The sequence below is a fragment of the Callospermophilus lateralis genome, chromosome 11 (assembly GCF_048772815.1).
Source record: "Callospermophilus lateralis isolate mCalLat2 chromosome 11, mCalLat2.hap1, whole genome shotgun sequence".
NCBI lineage: Eukaryota > Metazoa > Chordata > Mammalia > Rodentia > Sciuridae > Callospermophilus > Callospermophilus lateralis.
This window is the reverse complement of record NC_135315.1, coordinates 68,270,846-68,286,938: the sequence shown is the minus strand read 5'-3', so window position 1 is coordinate 68,286,938 and position 16,093 is coordinate 68,270,846. Positions and strand designations below refer to the sequence as shown.

Below are 16,093 nucleotides of genomic sequence, written 5' to 3'. Positions count from 1 at the left end.
TTTTTTCTCCTTTTAAGAGTGTTCAGGAGCTCAAATTAAATTTAAGTCTTTGTCAGTAGTTGCTTTATATAAAAATCAGAAAACTTACTGTATTTAAAAAAATACAGTAATAGCTCAGCAATATATCCTTTTCCTAGCACATGCAAGGCTGTGGGTTTGATCCTCAGTACTACATAAAAATAAATAAAATAAAGGTATTGTGTCCATCAAAAAAATTCTTAAGAATAAATAAATAAAATGTAAGTGAGCAATAGGAAAAATACCTGTAATCTGAACTCCAAATGTAAGCAAAAGTTGTTAAGGTTGTAGTTTTCCAGAATTTACCTATGCCTATGAATATAATAATGTTTAAATTCATACTGGATATAATCATTGAAAGCTATGAGCCTGAGACTTGCCTTATCTTTTAAAAAATGAAGTGTAATTTTCCTTTCATGAAAAGAAATAGATATGCTACATTACTACTTTATACCTGCTATTAGATCACAAAGTCTTTAATAGCAATTGCTTGCATTGGCATTTTTAATATAAGTTCACCATAATTAGTTCTAGTGTTACTTGGTATATAATGTGTACTTCTGATTTTAGGTGGTAAGAAAATATTTTAGGTCTTAAAAAACTTTGGATAGTATAGTAAGAAAGTTTTTATCTTTTTCAGTTTTCTTTCTGCTTATGATAACGAAAATCTGTTTGATGCTTGTCTCTCTTTAACAGTCTTTTATTTTGTTCATTTTTTTCATAGCCTTCAGCAACCTCTTACTAAAATTTCAATAAAAGATTTATCATTTCTTTTATTTTCAACTTATCTCTTAAAAGAAATAACAAGTGATATTAACTTTCAATTTATGCCAGAGATTACATCTCCTTTTAAAATAAATTTAAAGAAAATACACTGTTTAAAATATGTTAAGTAAATGATAACGTATCAATGACTAGGATTTGGTACAAATTCTGATGATGACAGACAAATGATAAAGGGTAGAAAACACTGCTGTTTAAAATTTTAAGTTTCTTGTAAGGTTTTTCCCACTATAAATATGGTTGCAGTGAGCATTTGTATAGCTAATAGGCTAATTATCTTTTTTGTATAAAAGATAATTATAGACAATATCTTTTGTATAAAGTAGTAGACCAGAACAAGTGTGTTTGGAGCTCCTTGTTTTTGTGTGTATTTTCATATAATCTTAAATCCAGAGATTATACTGTGAATGAGAGTCCCTCTATTCCCCTATTTTAGTTATAGAATAGTTTTTTCCCTAACTCAGCTGATTTCCTCTTCTTTAGACTTGACATGTTCATTTCTTACCCCTCAATATTTAATTAGTTCATTTACAAGTATCTAGTTTTACAACCTTTACAACCCGAATATTCAATCCAATAGTTATTCTGAAACTGTGAAGTCATCTATATTATTATCATCATTTTCATTTGGTGATAGTTTGATCTTTTAAAGAAATTGATCCCAAAGAAAAATTATCATTGATATTAATGATACTTTTTTCCTGTAGCTTGCCCAGTTTCGACAAAGAAGAGCTCGATTGGATGGACAAAACCCTCATAAGAAGCCAAAAAAGAAGAAAACCTCAAGCAGTAAAAATGATGTTCATGGCTTGAATATTGATCAATCAAAGAGTGAGGAGATGTTCACAAATAGTTCTCAGGGTGTTGGTTCAGCCGTGATGCCTGAATCCACAATAATGAGAACTCTAAACAATGAAGAAATGCTTAAGCATGAGCAGGTCTTTTTTGTTGATGTAAGTATTCATCCAGATTTTAAAACATTCTACCTCTAACTAGAAAGTAGTGGCAGTGAAAAGTCATTAACATCCACCTGAGGGAAGCTTGACAAAGTCATTGACTTTTTAGCATCAAGAACTGATGATTCTTTTGAAGAACTTGAACTTTTCTGATGGCATGTTAAGGATTTACTTTTATTTAAAAGAGTTACATGAATTAGAGGAATGGTGTCTTTGATGCTTTTGGCTTACAGATGACATCTACTATATAGGTAAAAGTTCTTGGTACTTTTGTATTTATAACAATGCCTTGTGATAAATTTTATATGCATTATTATGTCATTATAATTCATAATGAAATGAAATTTTTAAAGATTTGGATAATTTTTACTAGTTTTTTAATAGTATTTTTGTGAATTTTCTATCATTGTTACTAACAGCAACATCTTAGTAAAGCAGGATTTTTTGTTTTTTTGGTAAAGTATGATATTTAGCAGGGGAAAAATGTCATAATTGTTATCATGTTTTACTTTTGTTGTAGCCGGAAAGTGAGATTTCAACCACAGCAGATGATTACACTTTGGAGGTAAGACTAACATATCCCAATTAAAAATGCCATAGATAAAATTGATATTTTTTTGAAATTATTGATTTTTTGTACTTTATTTCTTATAAATTTATATGCTTCTGTATATATTTAATATAATTTAAGGTAACATAATATAATATAAATGGATTGAAAAACTGAAAATTATATTTTACTGCTGTATCTTTATCCAGTGGTTAGCTAAAGTCTTAACTGTTTGAATTGCTTAATCCTTAATTATATAGCAGCCCTATTTTGTTTTTTAGGAACGTGAGTCTGCATTTCTAGGATCCATGACCATTTTAAGATAGCCATTTAGCTCAGTAAAAATTTTATAATTAGTATGATTTTTATAGTAATGCTTTTTACAAATGTTTGAATACTAGTGTGTGTATATATATATGTATATATATATATATATATACATATATATACACACATTTATATTTATAAATGTTTATTGGAATTAATGTTGCTGTAGTGTTGTGCGTGTGCATGTGTGTTACTGGGCATTGAACTCAGGGCCTTGTACATGCTAGGAAAGCACTTTGTCACCAAGCTACATTCCCAGCCCTTTTTCAGTTTTATTTTAAGATAGATTCTCACTAAGTTGCCCAGGCTATCTTTGAACTTGTGATCCTCCTGTCTCAGCTTCCTGAGAAGATGGGATTAACGGTGTGCATCACCATGCCTGACAATGATGATTTTTACTTTAGGTGATAAACTATACAATAGGCATTGGTCTCTTAAGAAATACCTACCTTCTTTATATGTTTGCAATAAGTATCACTTTGTTATCTTATTCTTTTTAGATATGATTGTCATTTCTTTGCTCCCAAGTTTAGAGTACGTGGAAAATTATTCTTTACTCTGAATTTTTAAGCAACTTAGTATATTTCATAAGTCTGAATTTATTGTAGGCTTCTAATAGAAAAACTATGTCCTTTTTTTAAGAGAGAGAGAGAGAGAGAGAGAGAGAATGAATATGAATCTTTTTTGTAGATGGACACAACACGATGCCTTTATTTTATTATTATTTTTTAATGTGGTGCTGAGAATCGAACCCAGGTCCTGCCCATGCTAGGCAAGCACTCTACCGCTGAGCCACAATCCCAGCTGGAAAAACTATGTTCTTAAATTAACATATTAGTTTTTGTTTTTGTTGTTTGAGTGTGGGTGTGTGTTTGTTACTGGGGATTGAACCCAGGGGCGCTCTACCACTGAGCTACATTCCCAGCTGTTTTTATTTGAAACTTACTTGCTAAGTTGCTCAGGCTAGCCTTGTACTTGCAAACCAGAATTATCTCAACTTTATCCATGGTGTGGTTCTCTGAGGACCTGCCTCTGAACATCTCCCAAGAAAATGCTCCAGTAGAGAAAAATCTTGAAAGTCATTCACAAACACATTGTTAAAATTTGCCTTGAGCTTTTTTCTGAGCTGGCACAAAATAAAGAAAACTACAGGGAAAAAAATGTCAGAGGCATTCTCTTAAACTCTCTAAAACCTAGAAGCTCTGAGGACTCCCAATAACTACTGATGCCTTTCTGAGCTGCTTGACTATCATACCTCCCAGTCTGGAGGTGAGATCACTTTTCTGTCAAAAATGTCTGTTGCCTGAAGGAGACTCAGGTCTCATCACTGATGAGAGCAAAATCAGATAGCAACTCTGCTTTTGTGGAGTGGAGAAACAGGGCTTTCAGTTTGTATATTGATGAGTATTGTATGCTGTAGCTTGGGGAATTTGGTGGGAAGGCCTGCAACTAACTAAAGATGAGGATGAGAAGAATGAAATGGAGGAGAGTGAGGTGAAGTTTGAGAACTCTTCTGCAAACTTATGAAAAAAATCTTAGATAAGAAGTTGAGAATCTTAGTTATGAAGGTTGTAACAATCCTCCAGTAGGCTGTCTTCAACCTGCTGCATTGTGACTAGCACTCAGGGCTAAACAGCGAACTCAGAGCAGATCATAACAGTCCAGGCACTTCAAGACAACTCTACAATGGGCAACATGATGGCCAGAAAGTACTTGGAGATAGATCCTAACCAACTCTTTGTGGGGCATTATAAATATGTTTAAACTGAATTAGAGGAGAACTAACAATGGGCAACATGATGGCCAGAAAGTACTTGGAGATAGATCCTAACCAACTCATTGTGGGGCATTATAAATATGTTTAAACTGAATTAGAGGGGAACTAACTGAATATTTGCTATAGAGGTATTAGATATAACTATTATACTGGATAAATAATTTATGTAATACTGATAACATGATATTTGACATGATATTTGATGATATTTACAAATATTCATTTTATTACACTGTTACTTCAAAATAGAAATTTTAGTGTGTACTAAAATCAGAATGTGGCATTTCTGAGTCATGAAAAACTAATTGAAATTTAGAAGTATTATAATTTGAAAATTATCACAAGTGACTTTATATCTAGAAGTAGTATTCTACATTCTTGTGTTTTTTCACCAATTACAATAATGTGTTAACAAAAGTTGTTTTTTGCCTTCCCTTTAGCTTTATTTATCAGAGATTATTTTTAGAATAAAAGTAGAGCAATCAAACTGATTTTTTAAAAGTCTCTTAGTTAGGACCCTCTGCTCCTTTTATTTGGCAGTTGTGGGTATTGGGCCTTGCACATGCTAGACAGATGCTCTACAACTGGGCTACATCTTCAGTCCTAGAATTTTTACTTTTTAATGTGTCATGGCTCATACAGACTTAATCCTAACTCTAGACATTCTGACTAGTCTGTCCTACATATTTCAATGTTAACAATTTCATTCTCCTGGGTTCTATTAACATAGAATTGTGAAGGCTTATGATATGGGCAGGAATGTGGGCAGGAATGAAGTTGGTTTTTGTACTCTTAGTAGTAAAAAGGCAATTAAATGATTAATTGATAAGAAATTAATTTCCCACTCCTTAAACCCTATATACATATTCTATCATCCTCCTTTCTCTTACTACAAAATATCTGTTCTACAGACAAGTGGTAATATGTTAAAGAAAGCTCCCACATCTGTCTGGATAGGCATGACTAGCAGTAGTACTATCCCCAGAGGAAAGTTTTTAGGGGAGTGTTCTTTACCTCTTTATTTCCCTTGGCTTGCTTACTAGCCTTTAATAAAATTTATACCAGTAAATGGTTTTATTTGAAAATAAATAAGGCTTAATTTAAAAAATATATTTAGCTAATTTTAAGGAAGCATTTTTTAAAAGAAGATCTAGTAACTTGAAGCTTTTAGTTATCTTTCTGGAGACTAAATAGGAACTGCACTTAGAACTTCAGTTAACTTAAATGAAAGTGTCTTTTGCATTGTAAGAACTTAGATGTTTGAGGAATGATTGACATTTGATATGTCTCTTAGATACTTCAGTTAAATATAATTACCATATTTGTTTTGCTATTAAGGCATTTTCCCTAGATGTAAAAGATACACAGTTAGTAAAAATATTATTGTTAGGTAAATAAAATTTGGTCTATCATAATATATCAGGAAATTGTTTTTATACAGGTAAATGATTGCTGTAATGTGGTGAAAACAGGAAAGCCTACCAATTTATTAATGGTACAGTATATAAAACTACTCATGATACTAATATTTTTTATTATTTAAAATCATTTGACTTACTAACCAAGCTTTCTCCTGTATGTAATTCTTTCTGTATGTGATTTCTAAAAGTTACTACATCTTCTTTACTGCTTAACAAAACAAAGTTACCTCATTTTCATTATAACATGGAATTGGAACAAAATTTGCAGATATGCTGTTTAGGGGTAATATCACATTAATAGCAAACCAGATTCCCATAGAAGTGAACTTCAAAGTGAAGAGTGATGTTTTAAAGTGGATTTTGCTATGGAATTCAATATTCGAATTCCTCTCTCAGGAATGTTGCTAGTACTGAATTATTAAAAATATTGGATTGATTTAGGAAGAAGAATTTGGTGTCGTTGATTCTTATTCTGAACAAGGCGCACACTATAGTGAGACTCACCTAGAGTTGATAGAAAATGAATTAGTTGGGAAACCTGAACATGAGCCCGAAGAACTGAACAGAGAACTGGAAGAAATGAGGACCACCTATGGGAATGAAGGATTGCATCAGGTACATTTACCTTCTGTGGCCTTTGTTTGCTACTCACAAAAACAAAAACAGGAAATTTTTTAAAAAATTTTTTTTTAGGTGGACACAATATCTTTATTTTACATTTATGTGGTGCTGAGAATCGAACCCAGTGCCTCACGCATGCTAGGCGAGTGCACTACCACTTGAGCCACATCCCCAGCCCTCCAGGAAATTTTAATGATAGTTTATTTATTTAATGAGAATTACAGGTGTTAACTTAAGATTATCTCATTCACGAGAAAAATGGGGTTCTTGCACATAGTATTAAGAATCCCATTTTACACCTAGAATTCAACTATTTGGGGTAACATGTATGTTACTTTGTTTATTTAACTTAATAAGATAGAGTAAAATAACTTTGGTGATTTCAGGACAGATGTTTTTCTTATGAGCCTGAAAGAAAATTGTTGTATAAATCATATTTTTTTAAAAATGATGACTTAAACCCATTAAGAATGTCAGCATGTCCCTGTAAATATTATCTGCAGTTAGAGTGACATCTCTTGTATTAAGTAATCAGTTATGAATCAAGATGAAAATGGAATATTAATGAGGATGACAGAATAGATTTCAGTTTCATCCTCTCCAAAAACAAGTTGATGCTGTTGCCTGGTAACAGATTGGGGGAGCTCCCCAATATAAAGGCATTCGCTTCTAGAATTAGAGATATAGAAAAGCCAGAACAAGTGAAATTTTTTTGCATGTGCACATTAATTTCTTTCAGATTGATTTTGAAGTAAAACAAATTTCTTAAAGCTCATAGCTTTCAAATGTGGGAGATAGCATACAAATTGTAAGAATTCCACTAATGTGTTTTGAATCTCATATTTTTTAAAAAGTTGCTTGTAACAATGATAATCAATTTTATGTAAAATATAAGCCTAGAATGTAATTATTTTCACTGATTTCCTTTAGTTACAAGAATTTGAAGCAGCTGTTAAACAAAGAGATAGTATTATCACACAGCTCACCGCCAATTTACAACATTCAAGAAGGGAAAGGGACAAAACGGTGAGAGAATTTTTAGAGTTGACGGAGCAAAGTCAAAAATTGCAGATTCAATTCCAACAAGTATTACAAGTAGAACAAGACTTACTCTATTTTTATAACAAATTTTTAAATTTTTTCACTTTCTAGAACAAATCTGTTATAAAGCCATTTGTTTATTCGTACTGGAAAAACTAGTGAATAAGTGTTATGTTAATCAAGAATTTAATTTATACTTCTTGGGTAGTTTCTTGCTATTGTTTTCTTTGTACTTCTTCCCTGTCTCTATTTAAAAATTCTACAAAGTCTTATCATGTGTATTTTTGCAGAAATTTAACCTGCAGTTACACCCTACTTTTTTTAACCCTGGTATGGTTTTATGTTAATTAGGTTCTCAATTATAACTAGACTGACAACTGGATACATTCCATTTATCTTTAGTTGGAACTATAATCTAATTGCATTAAACAAAAGGGAGGAATTTAAGGTAAGAATACAGGCTTGTTTATAGAACTTAATGGCAGAAATAGAATCAGAACTCTGAGAGAAATTGGAACTAGAGTTTGAAAAGTCATCAAGAATCCAGGAAGAACTTTCAGTCCACATTTTTCTCTGCCTGTCTGCCTGTCTTATTTCTCCTATTTTCTCAGCTTTATAATGTGAAAGGTAAATTCTTTGGCTCATTACCCAAAGTGCACATGACCTATCAGCATGTTGACAGCATGGAAACATGTTGGCTGAGATCGTAAGCCTATGAAGTGAGCATAGTTTCCAGAGAACCCCTGTGGGCTGAGGGTACAATAAAGTGTCACTTCAAAATTTAATATTTTTAAATATTTTCTTTCTATTTTCAAGTTACAGGCTAGTGAAACTCTATGAAACAGCACTCACAGTAACACAGCTGCACATTTACTGCAAGTCAAACAACAGATTCTCACTCATCAACAGCAGGTTGAAGAACAAGACCATCTATTAGAAGATTATCAAAAAAAGAAAGAAGACTTCAAAATGCAAATTAATTTCTTACAGGAGAAAATTAAAGTATATGAAATGGTATGTGTATCTTAAGGAAGTCAACCTACTTGTAGCAGCTTTGTAATTAACTTTAAAGTTTTTAATGAAGGTGTTTATCTTTTTTTATGCATATGCACCCAAAATTTCATAATTGAGACAAACTCTTTGAGTATATAAAATAATATATTTCAAAAACATTGAGAATTTCATAGTAATAGTTTTAAAAATGATACTACTCATTACTCTGCTCCTTAAAAGTGATCTGCCTATGCTAAACTAAAGTCTCAGGAGAATCTATTTTTATAACTAGCATCTTTATCCTTTTTCCTCCAACTAAATGTATTTCTTCTTATTTTAGCCATGATTATAAAATTCTGAAAAAGAAATTTTGTAAATTTAAATTAGAAAAAAATGTGGTTGATTCTTTTTATTCACTTGAGTTATATTCCAGTTTGGGGGAATTATTTAGTCAATAAGTGCTCCTGGTAGGAAATGTATCACATGGATTGTAATCTTTAATCTTAAAAGCAATTCATGCTAGCAGATTCCATTTTTTGTTTGTTTTTTTTTTGAGAAGTTAAAGTTTAGATGTGATTATCCTGAAGCTGCCCCATTAACAGGTGCCAGAGTTGAAATTCTGAGCTCCTTGCACTACACTGCACTCTGATCCTTGCCATCTCTGTCCTCTTTTTTGCTCTGTGAGCGCTGAAACAAGGCAGTGTGATCACTGTGTTTGAATGTAGCTGAACATCATTTTACAGTAACTCAAATTTCTTGCCATCACTCTGTGTGTGTCTACAAATGACTATGAAAGCACCATTGGTATGGATTTGTGGGTTTCAAATAAATTTGAGCAAGTAGGCAAATACAGAATCTGGGAATAATGAAGATGGAGAATACATATAATACAGCATATTTTATAAACTTAGCAGATTCTACAGGAAGTTGAGAGATTACCAAGACAAGAATATTGTTTGGATAACAAAAGCATTAACTAGCACTTATTAAGTACTTACTCTATAACAGGCAGTATTCAAAGCCTCTTACACATATTAATGCATTGAATCATCACTACAACCCCATGAGATAAAGGTAACTTTATCATTTACAATTGATGGTACCAAGACAGTGCAAGATGAAGGAAATAATCCAGGTGCAGAAGTGATGTATTGATAGAGCCAGATTTCAAAGCTCAGTTATCTGACTCCAGAGACTCCTCTTTGAAAAATAGAAAATGTACAAATTAAAATTATGAGAAGGGCATGCTTTTCAACTAAGGTAATTTAAAGATTATGCAAGTGTTTACAGAATACATATTCTGTAGTAACCCTTGCAAAAGATATATGACGGACCTTAAGATGTCCCCTTTCTTCACTGAACCCATGGAGAGGTGTGGCATGTACACAAGTTACCACAAAATAAAAAGTAAGTGCAGGTAACAAGTGTTATGAATGTTTTGACGAGGTCTGATTTATGAGGAAAAGATTCAGGGTAGACATCAGCAGGGAGGTAATATTTGAGATAGATCTATAAATTGGAATAATGTGTTATTTATATTTTGTTTACCCATAAATTGGTATAATATATGGAACATAATATATGGAACAGCTATTCAATACCTATTTGGTAATCAAGAGAATTGTTTATGAATTCATGACAAATAGAGATAGGCAGGATATTCTTTGCGGGGTGTGGAGTGGGCATAAAGACCCAGGCTGAAATGTTGAAAATGTATAGGGAGCAAAAAGTAATTTACTTAGAAAGCAATAGGCTTTGGAAGTGTCTTTCTGGAGGGTAAGAGTAGAAAGACAATCGAGGCCTAAGTTGAAAGTGCCCGGATCTAGGATTTTATTATTTCTTATTGTCACTAGGCAGTATAATTTCAGATAATCTAAAATTTATGTAATTCATTTTAGTAATGAAAATAAACTGTTTATTTGAATGTTAGCAATAATACTTTTATTGTTCTTCTTATTATATTTTAATTTCTCAGTTTTCAAAAAATTTAATCGCTTTGAGAAGTAGTTCTGTCAGAGCAGCTGAAGTAACTATATTGATAGTCAAAGGCTCAGTATCCTAATCCTCCAAACCTCCTGTGTTATAGTAGTCACAAACAGGAAGTATATTATTCCCCACTCTTTCAGGTGTAGTTCTAAAAATAGAGGTTTCCTTGACTAAAGGGCTCTCAGTTTTGTAACATAGAACAAGTGATTTAAAACCATGTAATTTGAAAAAAGCTAAACAAAGAAAACTGTGAATTTGTGGTGTTTAATAGTTGAATGGAGAATTATGGTTATCATATTAGGTGTTGGACAGTATTGAATTAAGTTATTTTCTTTTATGAGGAGTGTTCCTTTCATCTTATAAAAAATCAGAAAATAAAATTATAACAGATTTTTATATCAATGTTAACATTTTTCAAAACTAGTTATTATTTAACAGTTTATCTAAAATTGACCATCATGAACTGATTTTACTTTTTTAAAAAATTTTTTAGTTGTAGATGGACAAGATATCTTTATGTATTCATTTATTTTTATGTGGTGCTGAGAATTGAACCCAGTGCCTCATGTGTGTGAGGTAAACACTCTACCTCTGAGACCCAGCCTCAGTCCTGATTTTACATTTTACATAGGTTCCAAATGATTTATAAATTTCTTTCTAGTATATGAATATATTTGTATAAAGCTCAGTAAAAATAAATTACCTTAATTATTTTATTTTAACCTCAAACACATTCTGGGAGATAGAGGAAATTTATCTTTATTGTACAGATAGAAATACCAGGATTAATAGATTACACTAATTTACTAATGTTGCATTCTAGTGTAGAAATTAAGAAGGCTCAGCACTTGATAATAACATATGATGTAATTGGAAAAGGAATATGTGACACTAAGACAACAGCTCATAGTCTCACTCAAGAGGCTGCACAAGATAACCCTGGTTTATGTAGTGCAAAATTTGGCCTTTATTTGTTAGGCTCAGAAGTCATATTTTTTTTCTTGAGCTATATCAGAGGTTAATTAGTTCAAGAGGTTAATGTTTAAGTCTAAATATAAGACCGTGAATTTACAATGAGAAATAATTATCACAAACTTCAGATTTTAAGCTCATTGGATTTTATATTCTTTCTATGGACAGATGAATTTTAAAAGCCAGGTAATAATTTAAAAAGTTGTTTATTAAGTATTAGATGAAAGGGTGTTGGAGGAATCAGATGTTCAGTGGCATGAGGTTCAGATAACCTGTTACATCCATCTCAGAGTAGTAATGTTCATGTCTGTAGACTAAACTTCTTAAATGCTCCTTGCTGTAACTCCCAACATTGTTTTCTGCATTCAGTATGGTTTTTCGAGAGGGATCAGACTTCTCAAAGGTTGATGGTGTGTTGGTCTTCTTCCAAGACCTATACTCAATTGATCAATGCCTACATTTTCTTAGTACATTCATTCAAGGAGCCTAGAAGTCCTTGTTTGGCAAGGACTCGTGTCTCCTTAACATAACTTTACTTCCTTACCTATATTTTCATCAGTTATATGGATTTCACTTATTTCCTTGGCTTTGGGACTATAGCTCTTAACTGTTTAATGAATATGCGTTAATATGTCTTGTCTTAGCCTAATCTCCAGTTCCAAAGATAGGAACTGGGGAAAATTATCTGATGGTCTTTTATCTTTCTGTTTGAACTGCGGGTCTAAGCCCAAGTTGGTATGCTGTAAATATACAGTAGTGGTCTTAGGTGTCACTTGATGTTCAGTCACTTAAGCATTGCATATCCCTAAATTTCTGATTCACTTAAAACCCCAGGAATGAAGTTAAGGAAGACTTAAAGGAATCCACTTTAGTTCTTGTTGTTGTTCTCATTTTATAGCACTTGTCCATGAAATACCTTCAAATCACTAGAATCCAGGGGAGGACCGGTATTTATTTATTTTTTGTTTCTTATGAGAATCCAGGGGAGGACCGGTTTTTATATTTTTGTGTCTTCTGAGAGTGTCTAGATAGTATGTAGTACTATAACTAGCCATCAGAAATACTTATATTTAGAATATTGACCAGTTAATAAGAAAAATGAAAATGTAATAGTTTATATAGATATTTTAATCAGACTGGATTTTGTTTTGTTTTGCTTTTTTGGTGGTGCTAGAGATAAAACCCAAGGCCTCACACATGCTAGGCAAATTAGATTGCATTTTTAAATTTAAATATTTAATCACAGCACAATGTAAGATAAATTTCTTCCCAAGAAGGGTAAAACTGTTATATTGTTTGCTCATATGTACTGTCAGGTAAATAAGTCCTAGGTCTTCTTGTACTGGGAAAAACGGGGGGGGGGGGAGGGGGCAGCAGGCCCAACAGTTGTTTTTTATAGAATTTTATAAAAAGGAGACACCCATAAGAAGTTGCCAGAAGCTAAAAATGTCATTCTTATATTTTCATTTTCTTTTCTTTCTAAAGGAACAAGATGAAGTAGAAAAGTCAAATAAAAAAGAATTACAAGAAAAGGAGGCGATCATCCAGGCATTAAATATAAGAATAATAGAAGAAGAAAAAAAGAATCTTGAGCTAAAGGATCAAGTCACAGCCACTGAAAAATTAATGAGAGAATTACAAGAACAAATTGCAAGTATGAAATTAGAGCTGGGTAATTCTAAGCAAAAAGAAAGACGATGTTCTGAAGAAATAAAACAATTAATGGGTACAGTTGAAGACCTTCAGAAAAGACATCATCACACAGATAGCCAGTTTGAATCTGATGTGGTACAGAAAATGGTGGAACAAGAAATGCAGAAAAGATTAGAACAACTCCGAGCAGAGATGGATGAAATGTATGGGCAGCAGATAGTACAGATGAAACAAGAGTTAATAAAGCAATACATGTCACAGATAGAGGAACTTAAAGCACAACATAAGGAAGAAATTGAGAGTGTTTTAAAATCACATTTAAATATTACAATTAATGAAGATCAAATAAAGTTAATGAACGTGGCAATAAATGAACTGAATATGAAATTACAAGATGCTAATGCGCAAAAGGAAAAACTCCAAGAAGAACTAGGAATAATTTCAGGAGAAAAAATCTACTCTGCAGAGACAACTTGATGACCTTTTTGAAGAATTGAACTTTTTAAGGGACCAAATTCAGAGAGCTAGAATGATAATAACTGAACAAGAAAGTCAACTGAATGAAGCACATAAGTCCCTTAGTACAGTGGAAGCTTTAAAAGCTGAGATTGTTCTGGCATCTGAATCTAGGAAAGAACTAGAGTTAAAACATGAAGCAGAAGTTACAGATTACAAGATAAAACTTGAAATGTTGGAAAAAGGAAAAAATGCTGCATTAGACAGAATGGCTGAATCACAAGAAGCTGAATTAGAGAGGCTGAGAACACAGCTTCATTTGGTCATGAAGAAGAACTTTCGAAACTAAAAGATGATTTAGAAGTTGAACATCATATAAATATTGAAAAACTTAAAGATAGCTTAGGCATTCACTATAAACAGAAGATAGATGGCTTACAAAATGAAATGAGTCAAAAGATGGAAACAATGCAATTTGAAAAAGATAATTTGATAACTAAGCAGAATCAGTTAGTTTTGGAAATTTCAAAACTAAAAGATTTACAGAAGTCCATCTTGGATTCAAAATCAGAAGAAATGACCCTTCAGATGCATGAACTCCAAAAGGAAATTGAAATATTAAGACAAGAAAAAAAAGAAAAAGGTATGCTTGAACAAGAAGTTCAGGAATTACAACTTAAAATTGAATTATTGGAGAAACAAATAAAGGAAAAAGAGGATGACCTTAAAGAAAAATTTTCACAACTTGAAGCAGAAAATAACATTCTTAAAAATGAGAAAAAAGCTTTTGAGGACATGTTGAAAATTTATGTTCCTGCTGAACAAGAAGAAAAATTGATTTTCATTGACTCCAGCAAGTCCATATCCAAAGATTGCAGCTGGCAAAAAGAAATGGAAATGCTTACAAAAGAGAATGAGGCCCTCAAGCAACAGTGTATTCAGCTAAATGAAGAAATTGAAAAGCAAAGAAGTACATTTTCATTTGATGAAAAAAATTTTGAAGCTACTATCAAGAGTTACAGGAGGAGTATACTTGCCTTCTCAAGGTAAAAGATGATTTAGAAGACAGTAAAAACAAACAAGAATTAGAGTATAAAAGTAAACTTAAAGCACTTAATGGAGAGCTTCATTTACAAAGAATAAATCCAGCTACAATCAAAGTGAAAAGTGCCATGTTTGATACTGACAAAGCTTTTCTTGCAGAGACATTAGAAATCTGTGAAGTTGTTGAGAAAGATACAACAGAACTTATGGAAAAACTTGAGGTAACCAAGCGAGAAAAGCTAGAATTGTCAGAGAAACTGTCTGATCTCTCTGAACAATTAAAACAGAAACATGGTGAGGTTAATTTTCTCAGTGAAGAAGTCAAATCTTTAAAGCAAGAAAAAGAGAAAATTCTATTGAGGTTTCAAGAGCTAGAACTCCTAATTAACCATCATAGAGCAGAAAATATAAACATGTGTGATGTTCATTTAAGTTCTTTACAAGATGGATTAGTAACTATTATAAACAAGGATTCTCAAGGATCATTATCTAATGTAGGTGAAGATTTTGGAGAAGAATCAAAAACAGTAGTGGAAGAGAAAATTTCTTTTGAAAATGTGGCTATTAGAAGAGAAAGCAAGCAAGAACAGTTATTTTCACCATCAGTAACAAATGAGTCCTCACCTGGGACAGAACTTTATGTACTTAAATCAGAACAGGTATATTTACTTATTTACATATGGTATAGCACAGTGAAAATGTATATTTCATGCTAAAAAGAGTTTTCACCTTCTTAAAACAAATTTATAAAAGAAAATGAAAGTGAATCATGTAATTCTCATTTGGATCTATCATTTATCATTTAATTTTCCTATTTTTTTCTTAAACTGCTTTTCTTTTAGCTAATCTATTATATATTCTGCTCAGAAAATAAAGCAATATTTTCTTTGTAAAGACAATAATTTAAATAATATTGTTTAGAATCTCAACTTTACAAAAGTTATTGATTTTATAACTTAGTATTTTGTTGCAATTTCAAAGACTTTTAGAGTTTTTATTTCATACTGGTCTTTTTCAAGGTTCCACAATTGTAAACAAACTCTTGAGTGTTTTAGAACCTTATGCAGTTGTTTAATAGTTATAAATTCTTTTTCCTTTTTGCAAGAAAAACACTTAAGCCCTAGAGTTTTTTGAGTCTTATACCTGAGGAGGAAAAAAAATAGTATTAATTCTCTGTACAGCTAAAGAAATAAAACACATAAAATAATAGGTTATTTCCTTTTTATGTCAGCTATTCATATTAGAAATAACAGAAAAGTCTGATGTGTATCTTCAGTATGATAATGCTAAATAAACTTTTTATAATTAAAAACATCTTTTAGCTGTAGATGGACATTTTACCTTTATTTTATTAATTTATAATATGGTGCTGAGAATTTAACCCAGTGCTTCACACATGCTAGTCAAGCTCTCTACCACTGAGCCACAACTGTAGCCTGCTAAATAAACTTATGTGCTTCTAAAACTTAGGTAATAAATATCTTTTGCAGATATA

At 31.9% G+C, this 16,093-nt stretch overlaps 1 protein-coding gene across 1 annotated transcript in view; it reads left to right on the top strand.

The window, feature by feature from the left end:
- LOC143410583 (A-kinase anchor protein 9-like) overlaps positions 1-16,093 on the top strand; it is a 61,059-nt gene that overhangs the window by 18,411 nt on the left and 26,555 nt on the right. The window contains 10 exon segments of the mRNA XM_077110640.1: positions 1,509-1,754; positions 2,278-2,322; positions 5,853-5,906; positions 6,274-6,447; positions 7,384-7,539; positions 8,311-8,508; positions 12,931-13,539; positions 13,541-13,868; positions 13,871-14,557; positions 14,560-15,257. Of these exon segments, the coding sequence (XP_076966755.1) occupies positions 1,509-1,754; positions 2,278-2,322; positions 5,853-5,906; positions 6,274-6,447; positions 7,384-7,539; positions 8,311-8,508; positions 12,931-13,539; positions 13,541-13,868; positions 13,871-14,557; positions 14,560-15,257 (3,195 nt within the window).